General features: G+C 54.6%; 2 protein-coding genes across 3 annotated transcripts; both read left to right on the plus strand.

Annotated features, from left to right (window-relative positions):
* Nucleotides 1–370: 370 nt before the first annotated feature.
* On the plus strand, nt 371–3,552 carry MRPL18 (mitochondrial ribosomal protein L18). Of its 2 annotated transcripts, XM_081094348.1 has the most exons (5): nt 371–792; nt 911–1,030; nt 1,289–1,475; nt 2,408–2,639; nt 3,163–3,552. In XM_081094348.1, exons 2-5 carry the CDS (start codon nt 979–981, stop codon nt 3,232–3,234), a joined length of 543 nt encoding a protein of 180 aa, XP_080950474.1. In that variant the 5' UTR covers nt 371–792; nt 911–978; the 3' UTR covers nt 3,235–3,552. The 2 variants fall into 2 exon arrangements, with proteins under 2 accessions (XP_080950474.1, XP_080950473.1); XM_081094347.1 differs by lacking the exon at nt 371–792 and having other exon boundaries at nt 890–1,030.
* An 845-nt stretch (nt 3,553–4,397) lies between these two features.
* On the plus strand, nt 4,398–21,363 carry PNLDC1 (PARN like ribonuclease domain containing exonuclease 1). Its single transcript, XM_081093975.1, has 19 exons — nt 4,398–4,593; nt 5,501–5,558; nt 5,834–5,907; nt 7,636–7,675; nt 8,255–8,378; nt 8,542–8,630; nt 9,774–9,874; nt 11,492–11,568; nt 11,742–11,885; nt 12,554–12,623; nt 13,374–13,459; nt 15,209–15,264; nt 16,009–16,073; nt 16,556–16,609; nt 17,258–17,300; nt 18,604–18,703; nt 18,951–19,126; nt 19,233–19,331; nt 20,668–21,363. The coding sequence occupies exons 1-19, from the start codon at nt 4,518–4,520 to the stop codon at nt 20,729–20,731; spliced, it is 1,596 nt and encodes a 531-aa protein (XP_080950101.1). The 5' UTR covers nt 4,398–4,517; the 3' UTR covers nt 20,732–21,363.
* The last annotated feature ends 5,172 nt before the right edge of the window (nt 21,364–26,535 follow it).

Genomic DNA, 26,535 nt, shown 5'->3' on the forward strand with positions numbered 1-26,535 from the left:
CGAAGGCAGAACGGAAGTCCGGCTCCTGCACCGCGGTAGGAAATTGCCCGGGTGCGCGTGCGCATTTGCACATTCTAGTGCCTTCTAGAAAAGGGGGTTCACGGTGGGGTGGGGCCTGGAGTGTGACGGAAGGAGGGTGGGCACTTCTTAAAGGTACAGCGGGGCCTCTGAGCTACTCTCGCGTGTTTATACCAGCAATTGTTTTTCACAAACTAGTAAAACTGCAGCTCACCAAGAAATATACTTTTGCCTATTTGGTTCATTCACATTGTACAGCTATTGTAGTGGCTATTTTTTTTACTTCAGAAAAGAGGTCAGTGCTCCCGACTAAAGAGTCAGCTATTGCGTGTTTTAAAAACTATTGTAGTTTATACAGTAAATATTTTCCTTGTTCTCCTTACACGTAGGAACGTGTTTGGAGAGCAGCCGGCAAGTCGCAGGCTTTGTTCCTGGGCTCCGAGTGCAAGCTGGGCCAGGGTGGGACGGGCAAGGCTTTCCCCGGTAAAATGCCGGCCATCGTTTCTGCAGAGAAAGCTGTGCGCCTTGCTCTGCCCCGTCTCCTCCCAGTGCCCGACCGCTGTGTGTGGCGTCACGGTCGGTGAGCTCTGCCACCAGAAGGCCCAAATAAGGGAGCGCGAAGTCCCGGCTTCCTCCCGGGCTCCAGCGCAAATCTGCAAAAGGCGTCGCGGAAACGAAGGGGTCGCGTCCACCCCCGAGGGCTTTACTGTGAGGTGGTTGGTCGGCTCCGGCGGCTGCGTGACCCCAGCGTAAGCGATGATTGGAGGAGCTGAGGTAACAGGTGGCCCTCTCGGCCACTCAGCGGCCGGGAAACTGTTAGTTCCGGGTGGAGGGTCGACGGCCGACGGGATCCGGAGGCTTTTCCCTGAGTTAACATGGCTGCGCCCGGCAGGTCGTCGGGTCGTGGGTGAGGGAAGGTGGCGAAGCGTTCCCTCGGCTTTGCCCACGGTCCCCTCGGCGATGGCGCTTCGGTCAAGGTGCTGGGAGTTGTTGTCGGCTCGCAGGAACCCCGGTAATCTCCCCTCTTCTCCGAGACCCCTCCCCGGGGCCTGCAGGGTAACGTGCCCGTACCAGTCGGGTCTTACATTGCACGTCCCCATCAAAGGGGGACGAGCCGACAGCATTGTGAGGGGGCCTGAGGTCACTGCGCCCTGTGGCCAAGCGCAGCTCTTGTCCCCCGTCCAGGGCCAGAAGGTGGGGGGACGGATGGGAAAGGTCTGGTTTTGTCTGGGGTCACTTTTAAAGGCGCGTGCGCTGGTTTCTGTTGCAGGGCGCGGGGTCGCGGCGCTGTCCACCCGTTCCGAGCCGGAGGTGCAGCCTGAAGCCGACCCTCTGGGAAACGAAGCTGTGGCCCCCGAGTTCACCAACCGGAACCCCCGGAATCTGGAACTCTTGGCCGTGGCCCGGAAGGAGCGGGGCTGGGGCACCGTGTGGCCCTCCCGGGAGTTCTGGCACAGGTAGGTCGGCCGACAGGGACGGGCCTCGGATTGCTCTCACCCGGCCATTCCCACGCGCCAGGGCCTGCGGGGCCCCTTGTCCGGAAGCCCGGGTGGGTGGGTAGAGCAGGGGCCAGCGGAAGTGGGGGCACGGAAGCAAACGAGAGGTGTCACGGAGGACACTGAAAAGGGTGCTGGTTGAATGGGGGGGGGGGGGTGCCCAGTTATCTGCCAAGAAGAGCATTGGCGCCGAGGGAGCAGCAGGGCGGCCAGGAGCCCGGTGTGAGGTGGAGTGGACACGGGTGAAGGGTGCGAGATGAAGACGGGGAAGCAGGTGGGATACCGATGGATTCTTCACTTTGTAAAGCGAAGTGAGCACTTCAGACTGTATTTCCGCTGCAGCGAGAACCTGTGAGGGGCTTTACAGGTGGAGTCCGAGTTAAAGGTCATTCTGGTTACCTCCGGGAGAAGACGTTTTTAAGGGGCGAGGGTAGAAGCGAGAAGACGGTTCCGAGTCTTGTATAAAGATGGTTATTTACTGAACACTTTGTATTTGCCCGGAACCATGCTAGTTGCTTTATGCATGCAGGGCTTTGGTCCATCTTACACTTATTTGGTGTGAGCTGGGAAATGCAAGTGTAGAGTAAGTTTATCTTTACCCAGTGTGCAGTCAGCAACGTAGCTCTATCTACTCAGACCCTTTTCTAAAATAGGTGCTGGATAAATACATCTCCACTCTCAGAAATACCAAGTTTCTCTTTGACATGAGAGGTTGAGCGGAAGTGCTTGGTTTATTGTTGAGGATATCCTCATAAAGGCAAGGAAAAATACCTTTCCCAAGTAAAATCGGGGTGAAGTACATTGAAGCAAATGAGCACAATATTTAGGCACGTATTCACCTGAAGTCACTTATCTTTAGAATTCTTTTATGATTTTACTCTCTCCTCATTTAGGCTGCGAGTTATAAGGACTCAGCACCATGTAGAAGCACTTGTTGAGCATCGCAACGGCCAGGTTGTGGTTTCTGCCTCCACACGTGAGTGGGCTATTAAAAAGCACCTTTACAGCACCAAAAACGTGGCGGCTTGTGAGAACATAGGACGGGTGCTGGCGGAACGATGCCTTGAGGCAGGAATCAACTTCATGGTCTACCAACCAACTCCTTGGGAGGCAGCCTCAGAATCGGTATTTTGGTTTTCATGTACTTACCTTGAAAGTATTGTGTTAATTCTTGATATTAGATACATAATAATAGTTCCATATTTCAAATTCTTTTTATGTGTCGGACTCTGAGGTGGGTATCCTGATGTGCATGACCTAGTTTCATCCTCACAGCAGCCCAAGGGTCAGGACTAGTGTTCCCGGTTCCGTATATAAGTAACCGAGACTGGCCAGTCCAGCCGTGGTGGGGGAGGTTTCAAACCCACGGCGACTAATTCTACAGCCATCTTGTCGACCACTCTACTTCCTTGTTCATGTATTAGCACCCTGTCTGTATAATATTTAAAACACTGCTTGATATCCTTGAGGTTTCTGCATTCTCTGTTTTCTTATCTGGGTCGTTATGAAGGTCAGTTTCAGAAAATCCAGCGTAGGTGTGAAGTTAACAAAGAGCAAATCAGTTCTCTTTCTCTTAGGAAGTAGACTGTTTATTGTCAGCTTACTTGTGCGTACTTAACCCTTTCCCTTTCTTGGTCCTTAAAACCAGATGCAGCGACTGCAGAGGGCTGTGACGGAAGGTGGTGTGGTGCTCCGGGAGCCTCGGAGAATTTATGAATGAGACAAGCATTGTTTGGAACTTGTCATTGTTAAGCTGTCAGCCACCATATCCCTCAGAAGGGAGCCCCTGGAAGAACAGCCGACTGGGAAGCTGTAACTGCAGAATGTTGTTAGCAGTTACACACAGCCCCTTCTCCCCTTGTGTGCGGGGAAGGCTAAAGTCTTCCCTCTTGGACATGAGAGAAGTATCTGAGAAAAGCTGTCACCAGTCATAATTAACTTTTGAAGGACAAATTAAAGGTTTATAAGTTAAAGAATAAAAGCATAGTGTGAACTTGAAATTTCTAATTATATTAAATTTCTTCACGTTTTCAGCTCACTCTGGCAAGACTACACATGAGGTTTATGCAAAGCAGTTGTTATCATGTCTGGCTCATGGGGGGTGATCTACATGATCGCTGTTGCTGCTCAGGATGTGGAGTTGGTTTTTAAATATGAAACATCAATATCAGTGTGTTACAAGCAGTCTTAGTGATGTGAGGATAAAGGACAAATTCTAACTCCAGTTGGGCTCCTGGACCCTAATGGGCAGAGCCAGATTTGAAAGGATAAAGGACTGCAAAGAGGAACTGGACAGGGACAGTGATTCTGAATTTGCCGTGAAGGAACATGGTTAGATGGGAGACGAAGCTTGGAGCGCATCCAGCTCACCTGAAGTTGAACCCGGGCTAGATGGGGTCATGGCAGCGCTACAGGAGTTGATTAAATCAAGGTGTTGGCGTTAGTGTGAAGAGGAAGAGCCTGTGAACAGTTAGGCGGCTTCAGCGTCTGCCCTTCGATTAAATGTGTGGCCAATTTTATTCTTATTTGGAAGTGGAAATGACCACTGTCAATCTGGGTATTCAGTAGGTTTTTATTTTTATTTTTTTGTTGTTGCGCTTCAATTTATTTTCACAGGCATATTGTTTTCTTCGTGTGTTTTTTTCAGTATGTTTTTTAAAGATAAATATTCACCAACATTTTTTTAAAGTATAATTGAGCCTGAGAGGCCTTCAGAATGCAATGCCTTAGTCCCCTTTTGATCAGTAAATACCCCAGTGGAGACATTATTTATTTATTTATTATGTAAACAAATTGGTTTTTAGGGACAGAAACATTGACCTGCACCCGCCCATGCATTGGTTGCTAAAACCCAACTCCTTAGAGCGAGCAGAAGGCGCGGGGCCTTAGCCCAATAGGGAGGCGCCGGCGCGGGGCGGCCCGTTTCCCTGCGCGCGCCCTTTAAGGCCAGCGCGCGGCGCGTGGCCGCAGTGGGTGCCCGCGGAGCTACGCGGCAGCGTGGCCATGGACGTGGGCGCGGACGAGTTCGAGCAGAACCTCCCTCTGCTGCAGGAGCTGGTCCAGGGCGCGGACTTCCTGGGTAAGGTCCGCGGGTTCCGGGCCTGGTCGCAGGGCCTTCTGCGCTGGGGGAGCCTGCGGAGGGGTGTTGGGGGTGGCGGGAGTGGCGCGGGGCGGGGGTGGTGAGGCCCGGCAGGGGCAGCCGCTAGGCCAGGCCAGGCCGTGGAGGCTCAGGGAGGGCCCCTTCGAAGGACCGGTTCCTCCTCGGCCTGGGGCGTCCAGCCGCAGTTACCCTCTGGCCCACGGTGGGCCGGGCGGAACCGCGCCGCGGGACCCAGGTGGCCTGGCCTGGCCTTGCTTTGGCTCCCTCCGTTTTCCCTTTGAACCCACCTGGCGTCTTGAGCACAAAGGTGAGCCCAGCACTTTGCCACCTGCAGCATTTACAGTCATTTTCCAGCATGAACAGCGGTGGCACTGGTCTGCGCCTGGGGACTCCTGTCTTTTTTTTTTTTTTTTTTTTAAATATATGTATATATATTTTTTATTGATTTCAGAGAGGAAGGGAGAGGAAGAGAGAGGTAGAAACATCAATGATGAGAGGGAATCATTGATTGGCTGCCTCCTGCACGTTGGACGGAGCCCGCAACCCAGGCATAGTGCCCTTGATTGGAATTGAACCTGGGACCCTTCCATCCATAGGCCGACGCTCTATCCACTGAGCCAAACCAGCTAGGGCAGTGGTCGGCAAACTCATTAGTCCACAGAGCCAAATATCAGCAGTACAACGATTGAAATTTCTTTTGAGAGCCAAATTTTTTAAACTTAAACTATATAGGTAGGTACATTGTTATTAACTTAATTAGGGTACTCCTAAAGCTTAGGAAGAGCCACGCTCGAGGGGCCAAAGAGCCGCATGTGGCTTGCGAGCCGCAGTTTGCCGACCACGGAGCTAGGGCATGGGACTCTTGTCTTTTTTGCCTTCCCGGCAGGTCTGGACATAGAGTTCACGGGCCTTCGCACTAACCTGTCCGGGTCCCAGCAGATCAGGTAAAGCTAAAGCTGCCTTAGAGCCGAGCTAGAGAGGCGCTCACCTGTGCCCCTCGGGTGGCATCCTGGCCATACCAGTCTGGTTTCTCAGCAGGCACCCATTGGCGCTGGGCGGGCAGGATAACGTGTTGTGTGAGGCTCTGGGGACCTGGCCTCCGCCCACTAAATGCTGGTAGTGTTCCCCATAAGTGGTTGAGAGGTGCTGATCCAGCGCGAGGCTGGGCGCCTTGATGCCATCTCACGGCCTATGGAATGAGATGCCCGTTTTTTCACAGTCTTTTTGACTTGCCATCGGAGTGGTACCTAAAGACCCGTCGGAGTGTTCAGCAATTTACAATCTGTCAGATTGGTGAGTGTGATCATGAGTTACTAGGAGAGCTACTTTTATTGTCTTCCTGTTCGTACTGATCAGACAGCTTGGACATCTTTCAAAGGGCCTGGCTATCACCTTTTGTGCTTGTTTGGTTTTTGGTCGTGTTATGCCTGTCAGACCTTACACTTTGGGACAAGCGGAAGTTGATTTAGCAGCACTATTTCATGCCTAACTAAATCAACATTAAGGAACCTGAACCTTCTTTCAAGGAAAAATGTGTATGATTTTTCTTTAGAGAAAACTTACATAAACAAGGTCATACTGGGCACATTTTGTTCTGCATCTTTTTGTTTTCACTTAGGGCAGCAGTTCTCAACCTGTGGGTCGCGACCCCTTTGGCGGTCGAATGATCCTTTCACAGGGGTCGCCTAAGACCCTCCTGCATATCAGATATTTACATGACAATTCATAACAGTAGCAACATGACAGTTATGAAGTAGCAACGAAAATAATTTTATGGTTGGGGGTAAAAACATGAGGAGCTCTTTTAAAGGGCCAGAAGGTTGAGAACCACTGACTTAGGGGTGTAGAGCTCAGGCTATAGCAGCATACGCAGACCTCTTGTTCATTTTTAATAATTGTACTCCAAACTATGAATGTATCCATTGACTCAATCGCCTACTGATGCATGCTTTGATTACCATTTGTGTCTGATAAAACAAGGTTGCACTGACTAGCTGAGTATTTGTACATCACTTTAGTGAGTATATGTTATACTAAGTATGTGGGGTACTTCCGCAGTGGAATTGCAGAGTTAAAGAGGATGTGTTAAAGTCTCGTGTGGTGCCAACCTGTTCCTCCTCCTACCAACCATCCACAAGATGACAGTGACTCCCACTGACAACGTGAATGTGCCTGCTCCCGTCCCTCACTCTGGCTGTTATCACTCTTAAATGGCTGTTGCTCACCGAGTGGAGGAAAAATGATGTGCTTGTTATTCTGATGGACATGATTAATACAGAGTCAACAAACCTTTCTGTAAAGGCCATACAGTAAATCTGTTCGGTTTTACAGGCCATGTGGTCTGTTACACTACTCAGTTTTGCCATTGTTGATGGAAATCAGCCACAGACAGTATATACATGAATGAGCATGGCTGTATTCCAATAAAACTTTATTTATAAAAACAGGCCTGGACAGATTTTACTGACCCTTGCTTGTCCTGTGAATGATGGTGAACATCTCTGTGTGTGTGTTGCTGTCTCCTTGTCCTTTGCTCATTCTATTGTGGTTGTTTAACTTGATGGTAAGGCCTCTTTGAAAAGTATGGGAAATAGATCTGTTTCTATTGTTTTCCCCCTACTCAGAAGTACTTTTCACTTTGTGAACGGTCTTTTTAACAATGCAGACATTTGAAGGCGATTACATATATACATCTTCATGGTTTGGGGTGTTCCCTCTGGTTAGTTTTAAAACTATAAACATGTCGCTTTAACGTCTGTGTTTGAAGAACCGTTCACAATTATGTTTGAGTAATTTCAGTGTGAATTACAATTTGACCAGGTTGGCGTTTTGGATCTGTCTTTTCTTCCTCTCCTTCTGCTCCTCCTGTTCCTCCTGCTCCTCCTCCTCCCTTTTTTTATGAGCTTATCCTCTTCTAAAGCCCCTGCAGTATTTCTGGATTCAAAGCACTGTTCAAACGTTTTGTTTCAGTAGTTAACTTCTGGTAGCTCTTTGGTGCTCATCCCCCTGCCATTCTTCCAGGTCTGTCTGTGTTTTCCAGTGTCGAAGGCGAGTCGAACAAGTACGTATGAAGACGTTTGCATGACACCTGGCTCTGCCCAGTGATCGTCTCCACCTCCGCTCCCCAAATTCTGCTTCAGGCTCTCAGCCACGTTGGCCCCGGGCGCCCCATCCTCTCCCCTGCTTCTGTGCCCTGCACCTGCTCTCTCCCCTGCAGACTCGGCTTGTCCTTCAAGTCTCTGGAAGCAACACCTTTTCTGGGGGCCTTTCCTGACACCTGCCCTGCACCTTCATCGCTCCTTTCCCTGTTGCCATGGCGTCCTGCGTGGGCCTCCAGGGTGGCAGTGAACACAGTGTTACCTCGAGGGGTGGGCGAGGTAGCTCAGGCACCAACGGTCAGAGACGATGGGATGGCGGAGCCGAGGGCTCAGGAAGGGGGGGGGGGGCAGGTCCTGCTCTTCAAGGGCAGGGTCTCTGCCTCTCTTCATGGACCCCCTCGCCCCTGGGGCCAGTCACAGGACTGGGAACAGCCGACATCCAGATGCTTCTCAGGGAAAAGGAGCCCACCCGAAGCCTGCTCCGAGCCAGAGTTTTGAAAATGGGTTTGGCTTCTCCTCCTTATGCTCACGTTCTTTTGTAGGTACATAGCCCATTCCTGTAACTTCTTTCTCTTCCCTACGACGTTTGGGATTCTGGACTCGGAATTCTCTTTCCAGGCCTCTAGCGTACAGTTTCTGAATCAGTATGGCTTCGACTATAACAAGGTGCGCCACGGGGGAGGGAGACGGGGTTCGGGAGGGTCTCTGGTCCCGTTTCCTTCCCGTTCATGTCCACGTGAAACCGGACGAGGGAGGGTTCTTTTCGCTCTGCTCCCCACGCAGAGGGTGGCTCCACCGGCCAGCCTCCTGCTTCTCTTCCTGTCTTTAGTTTCTCAAACATGGAATCCCCTACATGAACGAAGAGCAGGAGAAGCAAATCAAACACAGCATCCTGACTGGGAACTGGAGAGTCCGCAGGTACAGCCACGCTCGGGTGCCTGGTGGGGTTCTCCGGGGCTGGGTTTGTGGGCCTCCGGAGTGTGGTGACCTCGCGCGTCCCCTAAGCTGGGGAGGCATCTGGCCTGCCTCAGTCGCACATCACTGCTCCTAGTGCTGGCGAACCCATCCCCACGCCAAGCGGGCAGCCTCTCCGCCCCGAGTGGGAGCTCAGGGCTTCAAATGAAGGGAGAAGGCAAAGAGCCGTAACTTGGTGCTCTGAGCAGGACCTGCCCTCAGGGCTGTGGGGACACGGCTCTGTGGGACTCACTGCGGATGGTGTGTTGGCCTTCAGTGTGACCTTGGGAGTTTTTAGGGGAACCCTGATCAAGCTGGTCACATGCCTCAACTTGGATGGACATGTCCCCTGAGGGCAGGGCTTCTGCCCTTTCCCCTCGGCCCCCAGTGCCAGCTGTCATCCTTGAGTCCTGCCCTCCTGCAGAGTGGGGTTGGGGGTGGCAGCATGTGTACTGGAAGGAGCAGCCCCCGGGCCCGGGCAGGCCCTGTGTCAGTTCCCTGGTTTTGAACAAACTGTTTAACCTCCTTGGGCTTCAGGTTCATGCCTTTGACAGCTGTTAACTCTGCAGAATGAGGAGTCATCATTGGGTCCAGGTCGTTGTCTTATGTGATGTTGGAGTTTCTTGCTTTTTTAAAAAATTTTACTCTTTTTGTGGTTTTCACATAAAAATGTAGCTTTTTGTAAGGGGAAAAAAACATGTGAAATTTGAGCCTTCTGTTATTTTCATGGAAAGGCTTTCTGTACCTCAAATAACATGATGTTCTGCTTTCCTAAGACAGGAGGTGTGCTCGCAGAGTTCCTGTCTCCTCCCCACTCCACCAGATGGTGCCTTCTCCCCTCGGAGCGCTGAGTGAGGCAGCCAGGCCTCCTCCCAGGGCCGGGCAGCCAGGGATGGCGCAGTCCCCTGTGCACGCGTGGGCGGGGCCTGCCGAGCGCCTGTGTCCTGCTGCAGAGCCGCTCGGAAAACAAATGGTCTTTTCTGGGTGCATTTTCTTGCCAGGATCACAGTGTTAACACTGGAGGCTCAGGAGCCGCTCCCAGGTTCACATCATCTCGCGGTTCTGGAGGGTTCCTCCAACGTTCCGCCTTCCTGTGCCCATTCTCAGTTCCCTGGACAAAGACCAAATGAAGGCGGTGATCGATGAGGTGACTCGGTGGCTGCACCTGGCGGAGGAAGGCGACTGGATGACGCTCCCTGGTATCGCGGGTAGGCAGGCGGCGTCGGTCCAGTGGTCACTCACGCACCCTCCTCTCCCCAGCCAGGCACTGGCTCAGGGTCTCGGTGGAGAGAGAAAGCTCTGCCCTCAGTTCCGAGGTGAAGGCTGTTGGACTTTCTGAATGTTAAGGTGGAGGAAGGGACGTTCACCTTGGAGCCCAGCCCTGAGTGTCCTGTGTCCCCGTGTTCACTCTGATCCTGGAGTTCCCCCCACTGTGAGAGTGCAACCCCAGTGAACATGCCCTGATCCGTGGACCCCAGGGGTCTCAGGCCCTTTCCAAGGGGTCCGTGAGGTCAGAAGTAGTGTCACAATACCACTCAGCTATCACTTGCCGCTGTCAGGTGCCATCTGCACTGATGGCATCGAAGCACAGGTGGGCGGACCTGTCAGCACCTGGCACAGATGAAGGCATGCCGTCCTCATGCTAGGCATCAGTGGATTCTGTCACCAGTTACTCTCAGTTTTATTTTTTTATTTTTTAAAAATATATTTTATTGATTTTTTTACAGAGAGGAAGGGAGAGGGATAGAGAGTTAGAAAAACATCGATCAGCTGCCTCCTGAACACCCCCTACTGGGGATGTGCCCACAACCAAGGTACATGCCCTTGACCAGAATCGAACCTGGGACCTTTCAGTCTGCAGGCTGACGCTTTATCCACTGAGCCAAACCCGTTAGGGCTACTCTCAGTTTTAAAAAATTCAATTTTGCCCTGGCCAGTGTGGCTCGGTTGGTTGGAGTGTTGTCCTGCACATCGAAGGGTCGCAGGCTAGAGTCCTGGTCAGGGAACATACCTTGGTGGTGGGTTCAGGCTCCAGTTCAGGTGCGTACGAGAGGCAACCGATTGGTCTCTCTCTCTCTCCCTCCCTCCCTCCCTCCCTTTCTTTCTGTAAAATCAATGAATATATCCTCAAGTGAGGATTTTAAAAAATCAAGTTTCACTTACTCTCCTTGGCAAAGCAGTAATAATTCTTCATTTTATTAAATCTCCATCTTTGCTCATCTTTTTAAACATTCTGTGTGTCCAGATGCACATGTCGAGAAGTCGGTACGCATTAGACGTTGCTGCCGCCTACGACACTGCAGGGCCTGTCTTGAGGAAAAGAACTAGTGCACGTTTTGAGTTGAGAGCTGAATTAGCAGCTTTTTTATTTTCTTTCATGGAATATTATTTTTTCTTAAAGAACCGAATGTAGTTATTTTGACGAGGGTATTTTTAATCATATAGTCAAATGAAAAACAGTGAGCCTGTCTCTTCGCGGAGAATTCCTGACAGTCTTTGCTGGTGCCACACTGGGGTTGCCGTCAGACACTGGAAGTTTGGAAAACTTGAGTCTGCAGCGCACGGTGGCCAGCGTCCCAGGCCTGAGGCCTTTCTGTGGGGCTGCGGCCGCGTAGGCAAGGCCTCCCGTTGCTGTTCTGCAGTGAAATGTGTGAGCCTTGGAAGATCTGCACAACCCGCAGTCCCTGGTCCCTGCGCATGGGCCTTGGGCTTGTCGCCCTTTCCCATCTGCCGGGCCTCTCAGCTCCTGTTCCCTCGGCCCCTCTCGAGGGGAGGCGGAGAGGTGGTCCAGGGGGTTCTGTGTGAGCTGTGTCTCCTTGCTGTAGGCTTCCAGGCCTTCGAGGTCCAGCTGGTGCTGAGGCAGGCCCTCCCGGACATCTGGACGGTGCTGGGAGACCAGGCGGTGAGCCACCCGTCCTCTCTCTCCTCGGCCAAAGCGGCCTCTGAGGAATGTGTCTGTCTGTCTCTTTCTGTCCCTCTCCCGCCCTCTCCGCCTCTTCCCCCTCCCCTTTGAGATGAAGGACCTGGTCTTCGGCAGCGCTCCTGGGACTGGGGAACTGTCTCCTTTCATCCCAGGTGATAGTGAAGAAGGTGAGCAGGCAGCACCGCTGGTACCTCCAGAACACCTCCTCCGACCGAGAGAGCTGCTGGAAGGAGAAGATCCTGCTCTCCGCCAGGGGCTTCTCTGTGTTTTTCCAGATGCTGGTGAAAGCCCAGAAGGTAGGAAAGGTTCTCTCGCCCTAGCCGGTTTGGCTCAGTGGATAGAGCGTCGGCCTGTGGACTGAAGGGTCCCAGGTTCGATTCCGGTCAAGGGCATGTACCTTGGTTGCGGGCACTTCCCCAGTAGGAGGTGTGCAGGAGGCAGCTGATCGGTGTTTCTGACTCTATCCCTCTCCCTTCCTCTCTGTAAAAGACCAATAACATATATTTAAAAAAAAAAAGAAAGTCTCTCTCTCCTGGGTCTGCAGCGGCCTCTCTCTCTGGCCGTGGCACTGCTGGGCTCCGACAGGGAGATCTTGAGAGGAGTGGTTCCTCCCTGTTGAGAATTGAGAACTGGCTGTGCGGATCTGACTGGCACCAAAGCATGGTGGGTAGACTGGAAGAGAGACTGTCCGTAGGCATTTCAGCGCTGATTGACCTAAAACTCCCGGGAAAGAGTGCTTCTCTGCTTCCCAGTTTGGGTCCCAGTGTGGCCGGCCTCAGGCCCCCCCTGCTCACTGCTTTTCTCCTTTTCCGGGAGGGAGAGGAGGGTGGCGATGGGATGGCCACGTGGTCAGGATGCAGTGGGTTCTGCAGCTGCACCCTTTGCAAGCGACCATTGGTCTGCGGCACCCGTTCCTCTCCTTCGTAAAGCTTCCTTTTCCTCCCTGTCGCTTTCCTCCAAGCAGCCCTTGGTGGGACATAACATGCTGATGGACCTGCTGCATCTGCATGAGAAGTTCTTCAGGCCCCTCCCAGGTAGGCCCGTCTGGCGCTCTCCTTCCCTTGATCCTTGTTCGCCGCCCGGAGGTGCGTTGGCCCAGAATCCTGCTCCCGTAGGAGCACCCGCACGCGCACCCCTCCCCAGGGGCTGTGATGAGGGGCTGTGATGAGGCTGTGATGTGGGTGAGAGGTAGCCTGGCTTCACAGAGGGAGGCCAGTGGTGAAGGGCCTAACGCTGGAAAGCCACCTGTCAGGCAGATGTGATGTTAGAGCGGTGGGCATGGCACCAACAGGAAAAGAAGGAACGCAGTTAGTTGCCTTGGGGAGCAGAAATGTAAGGGGGCAGGAGAGCCGGGGAGGGGTGGGGGTGTTGTTTGTGTTTGTGGGAAACCTGTTTAAACTCCATGCAGCTGTAATTTTGATGAGCATACCAAGTTAGAAATCGTTATCAGGGCACGACCCTCATAATGTTTCTAGTGGGTTTTTCCCTGGACAGTCGTTTACAAATGCTGATTCCCAGCAACACCTCTTCCTCCTTTTCCCAGTGGCTAGAACTTTGCCAACTCCATGGAGCAGAACTTCCTGGGAAACCGTTTGGCTTTTGCTGTTGCAAACGGTGGCGGCGGCTGGGATTGAGATTGAGAAACCCTTCACGAGCAGGAATGAGGGTCTCCTCTGTCTCTCTTTCGTTTTACTCATTAACCAGTGGTGACAAGTGAGGTGGAAGAACTCTCCTTCCCATTTTGCCATCAAACTCACCTCTGCCCGTCTGGGTCTCTCCTTCAGAAAGCTACCACCAGTTCAAGCGCAACATCCACAGCCTCTTTCCCGTCCTCCTTGACACCAAGAATGTGACCAAGGACATATGGAAGGTAAAGGACGCACCTGCCTCAGGCTAAGGGCTGCTCTATCTCAGCAGCACCGCCCTCTCCCTCTCCACAAGTTGTTCCTTGAACCCTTTCCTCATGGTTTACAGCCAGCGTCGCTTTCCTTCTGGGCTCTAGCCCCTCCGGCTCATAGTAGCTTCCAATAACCCTTGCCTCCCTCCCTCACGCTCCCGTGTGTTGACTTACTCGTGTCCAGTTGCTGTGCTTGTTTAGGTCCGACAACAGCAGTTGACACATGCCTAGTATTTGCTCCACGCTTAAAGGGCATGGGGTGGGGGCCCTCTTGAAAAATCTTGAGGAAAACATCTCTATTGAGCCTTAGCCTTAAGGTCCTGGGTTTTCAACCCGACAGCCCATTAGAACCACCTGGAGCTAAGTCCTGACACCTGGCCCTACCGTCAGCTCCTCTGGTTGGGGGAGGGGGTGGATTTCTGAGGCTCTCAGGTGACTTCTGTTGTGCATTTGGAGGGAAGTGCCCAATTGGTTTAAATGCAGTTAAGAAGTTAAACTGAGGCCCAGGCGTGGCTCTGTGGTTGAGTGTTGACCTATGAACCATGAGGTCACGATTTAATTCCTGGTCAGGGCACATGCCTGGATTGCGGGCTCGGTCTCCAGTGTGGGACATGCAGGAGGCAGCTGCTCAATGATTCTCTCTCATCATTGATGTTTCTCTCTCGCTCTCTCTCTCTCTCTCTTCCTCTCTGAAATCAATAAAAAATATATATATATATTTTTTAAATACATTTTATTGATTTTTTACAGAGAGGAAGGGAGAGGGGATAGAGAGTTAGAAACATCGATCAGCTGCCTCCTGCACACCCCTCACTGGAGATGTGCCCACAACCAAGGTACATGCCCTTGACGAATCGAACCTGGGACCCTTCAGTCCGCAGGCCAATGCTCTATCCATTGAGCCAAACTGGTCAGGGCTAAAATATGTTTTTAAATAAAAGTTAAACTGAGTAACAAAGATAGAGAAAAAAAATATATATATATATATGTATATATATATATATATATAAAACACACATATATATATATAAGAGGCCCTATGCACGAAATTCGTGCAAGAGTAGGCCTTCCTTCCCTGGCTGCTGGCAATAGTTTCACTCTGGCACCCGGGACCTGGGCTTCCCTGGCAGCCCCGGCTTTGTCTGGAAGATCATCTGGAAGGATGTCTGGTTAAATTAGCATATTATGCTTTTATTATTTTATATATTTATATATATGTATTTTCCTGGAGATGCATGCTTTTTGTAGCTCACATATCTCAGCCCTGATGGTGTTTGTGTTGCTGCTGGTCTCCAGGTCACTGTTGTCCTAGGGGTGAGAGGGTGGGGGTGGGGCTCATCTCAGGGACCCAGCGGTGCTCCTTTCCAGGCCCGCGGTCCTTGCCATGCCTGGTCCCACGTGTGTGCCCTGGCCTGGGGCTGATGCCTTGGAGTCTGAGTTTCTAGAAGCCCTTAGGCACTTGTCTTTGAAGGAAGACGGGATGAGCTGTGTCTGTGGCAGCTTTTGCTCACTTAGGTGATGGGGGCCCAGAGGGACCCAGGCCCAGGCCCAGGCCATAGGAGCCCTGGCGTCCGAAATAAGGAGGGGATGTCTGAAGAGAAGAGGTGGTGGGAATTGACATTTTTTTCCGGGTCATTTCAGTGACCATTTGACAACACCTGAAGCAGATAATAAACCAAAGCAAACCCTTCCTTCCCCCTCGTTTGTTTTCCGTGACGGCAGGACCTGAATTTCCCGAGGGTTTCCAATCTCTCCGAGGTGTACGAAGTCCTGAGCAGGTGCGGAGCCGTCGTCCGGAGCTGCTGCTGGGCGGTTTGGCTCCCAGGACACGTCGGCCATGCCGAGACACTTACCACCGGGGGTGCCACTGACGCCTGGGAGCGAGGCCAGGACGCACCGGAGGCCCCGGCCCAGCGCCCTCCCGCCCGATCGATGTTCCTGGTGCTGAGGTCGAGGAGCTCCGTTCTCGAGGGAGGGGCCGGGCCCATCGTCAGCACAGCTGTTGGACGATGTGGTGCTTCCCGTGGGCCAGGCCTTCAGTTCTCCTTTGAGCTGTGTCCGGTTGCCGGGGTGATGAGCTGTGTGAGAACAGGGTGGTTTGGTGTTTCTTGGGAACCTGGCATTTCTCTCGGGCCTAAAGCAGTGCCAGGCCTAGTAGGTGCACATTCAACATTGCATGTGGGTGCCTGGTCAGGCCTCAGCTGGTGGCCTCGCGGGATGCGGGTGTGGTCATCTCTGTTTTTCCGGAAGACCCCAGGACAGCCAGCCCCCGGCAGGGCCGGTGTGAGTTCATGTGGCGCCCGGGCTCAGGTGAAGGGGCCGCGGAGCACGCTGTTCTCTACCGTCCCGTGGCCGCGCTCCCAAGGCCTTATTTGCCCGGGCCTGGTCCCTGCCTTTTTCTCGGTCCCTTAGAGGTGTCTCGGGGCTGAGGACAGTTTTATCCATACGAACCTGAGGCGGCGGGAGGAGAAGCAGAGGGACTGTCCTCAGCGAATGGTCTTTATCCTCTTCTCTCCTGACAGTGACTTGAATCCCACCAAGGACTCTGGGCCAGTGATCGTTCACGCCAGCAAGTGCGAGAGATACGGTATGTGCCGCAGTGCGGGTTCCTCACAGCTGGCAAAGCACCGAGGGTAGAGCTCAGGCGGGGCCCCGGCGGCAGGGGTGTTCTCCACGGTGTCCCGGGCTGTGCCCCCCGGAACCCCTCGCTCGAAAGGAGCCATCCCGGCGGCACCCGAGGCCCTGGGTGGGGGCGTCTGCTCCCCTTGGCCATGGTGAGTCGCCTGCAGGGGGGCTCTCAGCTCTCCGCTGCCTCCTCCTGTGGGTGCTCATGGGTCGTGGTGGGGGCGGCGCCGTGAGGATTGGAGGTGAGTGTGGGGGGAGAAGCGTGCTCAGGTCTCTGGAGGAAGGAGGTGGAGGCTGTGTGTGCACGGCCAGTGCCCGTGTAGAATTGGGGCGGGGACGGGGTGGTTCACAGCCCACGCCTGTGATGCTAGGTGGGGGGAGCCTCCTTTTCCAGGTGGTTCTAACCGCTGCTTGACTCTCTCCTGCCTCCGGAACTCGCCTCAGCTGAGACAAAGTACCCCCACGAAGCAGCATACGACGCCTTCCTCTGCGGATCAGGTGGGTCGCTGTCCCTTTAAAGGGAGACTGGCCTGACTGGTGTGGCTCATTGGCCTAGGAACTAGGAGGTCAGGGTTCTGGTCAGGGCACAGGCTCAGGTTGTGGGCTTGGTCCCCAGTAGGGGGCGTGTAGGAGGCGGCCAATCAGTGATTCTCTCTCATTGTTGATGTTTCCGTCTCTCTCTCTCCCTTCTTCTCTGAAACCAATACAAATACTTGTTAAAAAAATAAAAGACTAGTCTTGGTTACCCTGGCCGTGGCTCAGTGGTTAGAGCACCAGCTGTGCATGCAAAGGTCTCGGGTTCGATTCCCAGTCCAGTGCATGTACTTGGGTTGCAGGTTTAATCCCTGGCCCCGGTCAGGTGTATGTGGGATGCAACTAACCACTGTGTCTCCCTCACATGAATGTTTCTCTCTCTCCTCCTCCCTCCCATCCACTGTCTCTCAACAATCAGAGGAAAAAACATGCTCTGGTGAAGATTAACAAAAAATAAATAAGTAAAGGAGGCTCATGCTTTATTCGTGCTAACCCCTGCCATCCCGTGCATTCCCAGTGGGTTGCACATAACGGGGAAAAGGCATGCGTCCGCATGTGTGACCAGGTGGTCAGGTTGAGCCCTGACGTCTTCCGTTTCTGCTTTCCCCCCAGTTCTTCTGAAAGTGGCGCACTTGCTCCTGTGGAGAGTGCACGGGTGAGTGTCCCTGCCTTTCCTCCTGCGTTAGCCTTGCTGTGGGCCAGGACCTCCCAAAGAAGGGAGGGCGCATGCGGAATGTCACTGTGGATGCAGTCCCCGACGGGTAGCAGTCCTTTGCCCACACCCGCCCCGTGCTGGCCCCGGCCCTCGGGCCTCCTGTCGGGCGCTGGGAAGACCCGTGTGTCAGGAGCCACGGCCGTGGGGTCCAGCTTAGATTCTCACCTGCCCCCGTGCCTCTCAGTGGCTGGGCTGGCTTCTCTGTCACCACGTTTCTCATAACTATGCAGATCACAGCCAGGTAGGAGGCGGATGTTCAGGTCAGTCAAGGACACGTCCTTGGGGTCCGCGGAAGGGCACAGGGGGAGATGCCTGATCCCCAGGCTGGAGGCCTGCACTTCCTGGGGCAGCACTGTCCTGAGGTCTGCGGTGCCAGCCCGCGGGCACCGGCCCACACCTGAAACTCACCTCCCGTCGCTCCGTCCGTCCGTCCATCCGTCCGTGGTGTTACATTGCTCAGGGGGACTCGGCACAATTGTCACGTGTTCTCTGTGGCTGACTGGGAAATAATTGTGGAGTCCTCTGTTCAGCTGGGTTTGGCCTATGTCTGTCCATTTTAGTAACAGATACTGTGCACAGAAATCTACAGCCTATAGCTGTGAGGCTCACAACTTCAACAAGAAACCTGCCACCCCACCTCCCTCCTTCCTGTGTGTTGATGGCACCTGAGTGCCCACAGGGAGGTTCGTGTGCCAGCGGCGGAGGCAGCCCCCTGCAGAGGCGTCCCTAGTGCCGGGTGCCTGGGCCTTACAGCCTTGTTCCTATTGCTCCTCAAGCCCTGAAGCCCCCCGGGGCTCAGAGGAGTGCGGCAGTGGCCCTCTGCCCACTCTGCAGTCTGCAGTCCGCCTCTGGGACCTATGCTTGGGGGCGTGGCCAGGTCTGGACGGAGGCGGGGCTGGTGGTGGAGTGAGGTGGTGGGAAGAGGGACGCCACGCTGAGTAGAGGGAGTTGTCGCGTCCAGGGATGATAAAGTCACCGCCTGACCAGTGGCCTCTCTCTCATTCTAATGTTGGTCAGCAGAGGGATCGTCAGCAAACTGTCACCAGCAGACGGTGACCCCTGGAAGCTCTGGCGTGGGCCCTGAGGGACCTTTCTGGGGTTGGTTGGGGGCCATGGGTGGGGGGAGCACCGACCTGAGCCCAGGGCTTGTGGGGGGAGAGGGGAGTTGTCCCCGAGCTGCAGCCTCAGCCGAGGCGTGTGCATGGCGCCAGGTGCTGAGTGCCCGGGCGCTCTGTCCTTGCAGGGCCGGCCCCACCCCGGAGCCCTCCTTCCCCCGGTACCTGGACGTGCTGGCCCCCTACGTGAACCAGGTGAACCTGATCCGCGCCGGGGTCCCCAAGATCGTGAGTACGGTCCTGTCACTCCTCCCTGGTCAGAGGCTGCCCCGGGAGGTGGCCAGGTCCTGGGGCGTCTGAGGGGGGCCCTGATAACAACCAAAGTCAGAGTTGAGGCGGGTGTCGGACCCGCTGAGTGCTCCTTGCCCTCCCTCTCCCGCCCCAGAAGGAGCCCTTCCCAGTTTCTCTCAGGATTTCCGGACTGGGTGGGTCGTCAGGAGGGATGGTGGGAGTCTCCGTCTGTCCTGTCTTCCAGAACTTCTCTGGCCCAGATTATCCCAGTATCCGGCCCCCGATCCTCGTCCTCAGCGTCCGGAGGTGGCCGGGGGTCACCGAGCAGCAGATCTATCGCGAGTTCCAGAGTCTCTGCAAATTCGACGTCCGGCGACTCACGCGGAACCAGTTCCTGCTCTTGACCAACAAGTTCAAGGAGTAGGTGCCCTGGGTCTCGACCGCGCTGGCCCTGTCTCCTCCAGCCACCCCCTCCTCGCCCGGAGCCGCAGGTGCGCGGCCCGCCTGACCGAGCCGTCTCCCGCAGCGCCCGGAGCGTCCTGAGGGAGTACCGGGGCCACCCCACGCTGCAGGTGTCGCTGTACCGGTACTGGAGGCACTCCCCGGACGTCCGCTGCCTGCTGCGGTAAGTCCCTGCCCGCCGCCCGCCCGCCCGCCCTGTGCGCCCGCTCGGGCTGGGCGAGCACAGCTCCGTACTGGGGTGTCCTAAGGCGTGGCTGACGGGTGTGGTGAACCACGGCGTTCTGTAACGTTGTGTTTTTGTTTGTTTGTTTTTCGCTAATCCTCACCCGAGGATGTTTTCCACTGATTTTTAGAGAGAGTGGAAGGAAGAGGGAGAGACAGAGAGAGACACATCCATTGGTTGCCTCCCACACACACCCGGACTAGGGCCAGGAATCAAGCCTGCAACCGAGGTACGTGCCCTTGACCGGAATGGAACCCAGGACCCTTCGGTCCTCAAGCCGATGCTCTGTCCACTGAACCAAACCGGCCAGGGCTCTTCTGTAACGTTTGACGTGTTTATTGGGCGTCCATCGCAGGCCCCTGTTCTCATGGGGCTCACGCTGAGCGGGAGATAACCAGTAAAGGAGGGGACTGCCCCTTCTGCTAGTGACAAGAGCAGTTCAGGGGGCGAGTGGAGGGAGTGCTGTTGAAGGAGAGGATGGAGGCCCTGTGCCCCGGGCAGAGGGGCCACAGCGCGAGGCCTCTGGCGGGACGTGCCTGGGGTGCCCCGGGCAGAGGGGCCACAGCGCGAGGCCTCTGGCGGGACGTGCCTGGGGTGCCCCGGGCAGAGGGGCCCCAGCGCGAGGCCTCTGGCGGGACGTGCCTGGGGTGCCCTGGGCAGAGGCCACCGTGCTGGGAATGAACAAGTGAGGAGACGAGACTGCACGGGCCGTGGGTGAGGGCTGCGGAGAAACTGGCTTGCGGGGGTTTGGAGCAGAGGCGTGCGCGTGGGTCTGCGGAGACACGGGGGGCCCGGGCCGGGGAGGAAGTCTGGACCCCGGTCACCCGGCTGTGGCGTGGACTGCTCGGTGGCCGCGTGGGGGTGGGGCGCAGACAGACCAGAGCAGAGGCAAGTTCGAGTCCAGAGCTTGTGGCTGGAGCATCTGGAGAGATGGAGATGCATTAATGTGCTCTGTAAGGACTCTGGCCGGCTGGTTCGAGCCAGATCTGTAGAAATGCGGTTGAAGCAGGACATTGGGCCTGGGCTCCGTGCTCCTGTGTCAGCCTCGGGTGTAAATCGGCAGGAAAAGTGACTGCTCCGTGTCCCAGAGACGAGTGCGCTGGGGCGTGGACCGCGGTGGGAGGAAAGAATATTTTTGCCAACAAAGTCAGGGAGAACAGGGCGAGCTTGTGTCAGAGCTTTCAAACCTGCCGACTGGCCACACACAGACGCCCTCGCCCCTGCCGTGGACCCGCTGACCTGCTGACCTGTGTCCTGGCGTGTCCTTGTCTTGCAGAGTCTGTGGCATAGTCACCGCCTGGGCCCTTCTCACATTTCTCCTGGGGCGACCTGGCCCCTGACGCCGCCCGAGCCCTGCGCTCCCGTCTCTGTGCCTCCCCGGGAGGCCAGCCGTTTGTGTTCGTGGGAATCCTATTCTACTTGCCAATGGACCGGCCTGGTCATTGCGAGGGACTTCGTTATGTTTTGAGCAAGAAATTCTGTAAATGTTATCAATGACACAGACATCCTTGGGCGGCTCTCCCTCCGGGAGCGTTCCCCCCCCTCACCACCCCCTCCCCTCGCAGGCGTCTCACCTTTACCTTCTCTCCCCTCAGCTCCCAGGGCCTTCTTTGCTGTAACTTGTTTCCTCAGCCTGTTTCTTCTTAGCTCAGTTCTTCTACCTCTGTGACTTTCTAAATAAGCTTTCTCTTATTTAAAAACAGAAGGGGGCGGGGGGGCTTGGCCTGGTGGCTCAGTTGGTTGGACATCGTCCTGTGCACCAAAAAGTTGCTGGTTTGATTCCTGGTCAGGGCACATGCCGGGTTTGCAGGCTCAATCCCCGGTAGGTGGCGTATAGGAGGCAGCCGATCAATGTTTCATTCTTACACTGATCGCGCGCTCTCTCTCTCTCTCTCTCTCTCTCTCTCTCTCTCTCTCTCTCTTTCTCTCTCTCTTCCTCCCTCCCCCCTCCCTCCCTCCCTTCCTCTCTCAGAATCAATAAAAATATTTTTAAAAATACTGAGCTATCTTGATGTAGTACTATTTAAGAATCCTGGTCAGATAAATGCAGTCATTTATTCGTTTCATCATCAATGTAGCTAAGGAAGGAAGGGGAGGAGGGAGAGAGGAAGGAAGGAAGGAAGGAAGGAAGGAAGGAAGGAAGGAAGGAAGGAAGAAAGGAAGGAGAAAAAAGTTCTTGGATCTGGTGCCTTTGTGGCCAAAACTTCCTTCCATCCATGACTTGGGAGAAGTCGCCATGTCTGGTAACTTCCTGTCCCCGAGCGTCTCCGGCACAGACAGTGCAGAGCCGGACGCCAAGTGCGGAAGAGGCCGTGCTGTTTCTGGGAGAGAAATGAAGGCCAGTGGCTGCTGAGGGAAGAAGGCGACGCCCACGTCCCCGCGCACTGGTGATGCTTGTGAGAAGCTCAGAGTGGTCCTCGAGGCGTTAGAGCTCTGAGACGGGGCGCCGGGTGCCTTAAATCAGTGGTCGGCAAACCACAGCTCACGAGCCACATGCAGCTCTTTGGCCCCTTGAGTGTGGCTCTTCCACAAAATACCACGTGCGGGCGCGCTCGTACAGCGCGATGGAAACTTCGTGGCCCATGCGCAGAAGTCAGTTTTCAGAAAGGAGAGACGAAACAAGTGTACAAGACGAGTGTGGATGGGAGCGTTGGAAGGGGTCGACCTCAACGAATGTTCTCAATCAGATTGAGGACGTTTTTAGCAAAGGCCAGCTTAGGAGTACCCTAATTAAGTTAATAACAATGTACCTACCTATATAGTTTAAGTTTAAAAAATTCGGCTCTCAAAAGAAATTTCAGTCGTTGTACTGTTGAGATTTGGCTCTGTTGACTAATGAGCTTGCCGATCGCTGCCTTAAACTAACCGCTAACACTCACTTGAGGAATAGTGGCAAAGTGACCCCATCACACGGCTGAGGTCTGATGCAGTGTGAATTCACCGCACTGTGAAATCATAACTCCATCTGTGCCAGGGGTGGGCAACCCCTGGCACGCGTGCCAAACATGGCACGCCAGTAACTTTTGCTGGCACGTGAAACCCTCTCTTATAATCTTCCATTTACAATTTTTTTCTTAATACTGACTTTTTTATTTTTCAGATAAATTCAGTGTAGGTGCATCTTAGATAAATAATTTTACATAGCAAGTTATCTTAAAGACCATAGACATGGATTGACGAGAGAGGGGAAGAGCAATTTCTATGCCTCTGCCTTAACTCTCCCTGCCTTCCTAGATCTGACCAGTGTTTTGGTTTCAGCCTCAGACGCAACGGGTTTTCGTTGAGAGGACAACCGCCTCACCTACTTATTCAAAATTTCACTCTATAAAAGTGAAACCTTCTCTCTCGCTTTGCCCACCGGTACTAACAAAAGGGGAATAAATTTCTGTGTTTCTCTCGGCAGCAGAAGTCCCACTGATAATATCAAACGGAGACATAAAGTTTTCTGTCGGACTATCAGTGTACATGTATACATTAAAAAATAAATGTATTTTTCATCATCATATACTGTTTTTGTCGCTCAAATGAATTTTATTTCTTCAAGATTCTTCACATACGTACACCTTAAGAGATACCAAGTAGGCATAGCATGTTCTCAAAAAATTAGGGTTGGCACGCAGAAGAATTTTGAGCCAGAGATTTTGCTGGTTTTGGCACGCACTCACAAAAAGGTTGCCTGCCCCTGGTCTGCACCGTGTATCCTGAGCATTACTCCATCTCAAATGTCTTGTGCAGTTAAGAAGAGCGAAAACTAGTAAATGCACATTTACGTGCGGACGGTTCTTGCAACTGCATCTGCCTATTCCTGCTGACGTTCCTGCTGGGCAGAAGGGAGTCCGGGACAGCTGGCGCAGGGAGGGGGCACAGCCAGGGGCTCTGGGCTCCCTGGCAGCAGCATCCTGTTTGCTCTGAGGCCCACCTCCCGCTCCTGGGAGAAACGGGGGTGGTCCCACCACAGGATTGTCAGGCTGTACTTTTAGACCAGATGCCCTGCTTCTGTGTGTTCTGCCTAAGAAACGCATTGCACACAGTCCAGACAGCGGAAGAAGGTTGTGTGTGTGTGAAAATTGCAATCAGTGTCTAGCGTTTGCCCCTGGCACCCCAGCCCTGGGGCCGCCGGCAGCCTCCAGGGTCATTCTGAACGTCCAGCTACTCCCATACCGCAGACCCTGCGGGAAGCAAGCCGGCGCTCCCAGGCCTCTGGGCAGGGCCTGCTCCGTCGTCCTCTCCCCGGGGAGCGGGCAGCGAGGCCTCGGCTGTGCCCTGCCCCGGAGACCTTCCACGGCAGCTCCCAAAACAGGACGACACGAAACAAGAGTGCAAGCTGGTCTTCTTACATTGGGACAACCTCAGCATGCTCCCCCTTCTTGCCTGATCTCTGAGAGGCTATAGAATCAGCCCCCCTCTCCATGCCCCAGGGGGAGAAAGGGACGCTGTCGCTGGATGTCACTGTCGTCACTCATCTTGGGGCGTAAAAGAGGGAGCCAGGTCACTCCCTGGGGGAGGAGGTCATGTGACCCCCCCTGGTGGTCAGTGTCTGTACTGCGTGGGCCTCTGGGACAGTTCAAGGAGCAGCGTGGATACATCCGTGGGCGTGGTGGGCGTGGGGGATGCACGGGCGGGAGGCCTGTGGGCGGGAGCCTGAGGGTGGGGCTGTCATCTCCAGGAGAAATCTAAGGGCTTCATTGAGAATCCCTCTGAGCGCTGCCTCTGGGATTGAGTTTCTTGCTGACATTTCACAACTAATTTGGGGGTTTGCCAAGGAAAGGAATCTTCCCTGTTTTTCTGGGGGGGATCCCCCTAAAATAACAATTTAAGAGATGAAAATGCAACTTGCTACAAAGCAGGGACACAGGAGAGGAAAATAGCCGTCGGATGGTTTCCGTTCTGTGAAAACCGGATCCCCACCTGAGGGCACCAGGAAACAGGGACCCAGAGCCGCAGTGTCCCCGCGGAGTCACTCAGACACCACGCCCCGCGTGGGTGGGCGCTATTCTTCCACTAAGCGGTTTTTGGTACTTTTGTTCTGGGGAGAGTGGCCACCCCCATGCCCTTCCCTTGCCTGGGACACACCTCATGGCCCCTCCTGTAGCTTAAAATCATAAAACCTTAAAACATGGCCCTGAGGCAATGGAGGGCTTCCTGGGCTGGCCCGGGGGCAGCAGCCTGCAGGTCTATTTTAAGACGCTCGGGGCTGTGAGGGCTGGTGCCCGCAGTGAAGTTCCATGGGAGCTGGGCATGGCGTGGGGGGCGGGGGGGGGGGGAGGCCTGGGGGGTGGCAGGGGTCCACCTCCATGTGGGCCCTAAGGCCTGACGTCCCAGGAGCTGCTCCCAGCGAGGCTGAGCCCAGGATGCTGAGGCCAGAGGGTCTCCCACTGACAGACACTCGGGCTCCAGGGCGTTCCCTCAGCCTTGCTGCCTCTCACCCCCCACCCACTTTGTCAGCAGGCGGCCAGGACCCTCCCCGGCTGCCCTTCTGCCCCTCACACAGGGTCAGACTTGCTCTGAGGTCTGCTGCTCTCTCCCCATTTCTCCCAGGTGGTCCCCCTAATTCTGGCCTCACCGGTTAATCCCACCTTTGCGTGTCCCTCCTGGAGGACCGGCTCACACCCCCCAAGGCCGTGAAGTCCCAGAGCCCTGGGCACCCAGAGCATGACCTCCAGGGAGAGGGCACAGGCTGCAGTGGGACAGGAGGGAGGTGGGCCACTGAGGACCTTCCGAGTGTGGGACTCAGGGACACCTGCTGCCTGTGATGCGGGGCCCCTTTCCACATGGAGGGGGGGTGAGGACTCCCCATCTTACAGTCTCACTCTCCCCGCCTCCCTTCCTGTGGACTCGGACGCTGGCGCAGCCACGCAGGTTTGTCTGGTCCTGTCTGCATGGCTGCTGGTTGCGGGGCTGCTGGTGATGAGGGGCCCCTGGAGCCCTCTCTGGTGGGGCTTAGGGAGCAGGGGCGCCCTGGGCACTGGGGGCTGGAGGCAGCGAGGGAGTGTCTTGGTGGAGCTAATTCTGCCGCACCTGTTGTTTTTGGCAGCCTAACGTAGCCTGCATTTTTCTGTCCTGGGGAGTCCTGAGCTCGCTGGCTTCCTTTAAATAACTCTCCTTTCTGCTCAAGTCGGATGCAGGATGTTTCTGTTGTTTGTGGTTAAAACCTCAACTGATACAGTCCCTTGGCTCACGTAGGGCGAGGACACGTGTGAGGCACCTTCTGTGCTGTCTTAGGTGGAGAATATTAGACGTTTACGCCAAAAGCGGTCCTGAAAACTAGATGGGAGGAAGGGCTCTGGGCATCGCTCTACAAGCATGACCCCTCGTGCCCATCGTACAAGTGCTCTCCTCCCACAACCCGGTGTCCACCATGGATGAGCAAGCGTGACGTACACATTCCACTCCCTGCAATAGACTATCATGCGGCCTTTAGAAGGAGGGGGATCCTGCCCACTGCTGCGACACGGGGGACCCCTGAAGATGCCACGCTGCGTGAAATAAGCCGGACAGAGGGACACAGCTTGTGCGAGTTTGCTTACCTGAGGTCCCTAGAGCCGTGGTCGGCAAACTGCGGCTCGCGAGCCACATGCAGCTTTTTGGCCCCTTGAGTGTGGCTCTTCCACAAAATACCACGTGCGGGCGCGCGTACAGTGCGGTTGAAACTTCGTGGCCCATGCGCAGAAGTCGGTTTTCGGCCTGGGCGAGTCTATTTTGAGGAAGTACTGTTGATATTTGGCTCTGTTGACTAATGAGTTTGCCGACCACTGCATAGAGTCACAACTCACAGAGGCAGACTGCAGAGTAGAGGGGCCCAGGGTGGGGGAGAGAGTTGATGTGGAACGGGTATGGGGGTTCAGTTTGGGAAGATGGAAATGTGGAGATGGATGGTGTTGGCGGTTGCACAAAACTGTGATCACACTTAATGCCCCTGACCTGCACATTTAAAAATGATTAAAATTGTAAATTTTAGGGCATGTATGTCTTAACATAAAAAATTACTTAAGCCCTGGCCGGTTTGGCTCGGTAGTTGGAGCATCGGCCCATGGGTCGAAGGGTCTCAGGTTTGATTGCGGTCAAGGGCACGTACCTCGGTTGCAGCCCCACCCCTGGCCCTGGTCACGTTGTGTGCGGGAGGCAACCAATCGATGTGTCTCTC

This window comes from Myotis nattereri (assembly GCF_964212035.1).
Source record: "Myotis nattereri genome assembly, chromosome: 6".
NCBI classification, from domain to species: Eukaryota; Metazoa; Chordata; class Mammalia; order Chiroptera; family Vespertilionidae; genus Myotis; species Myotis nattereri.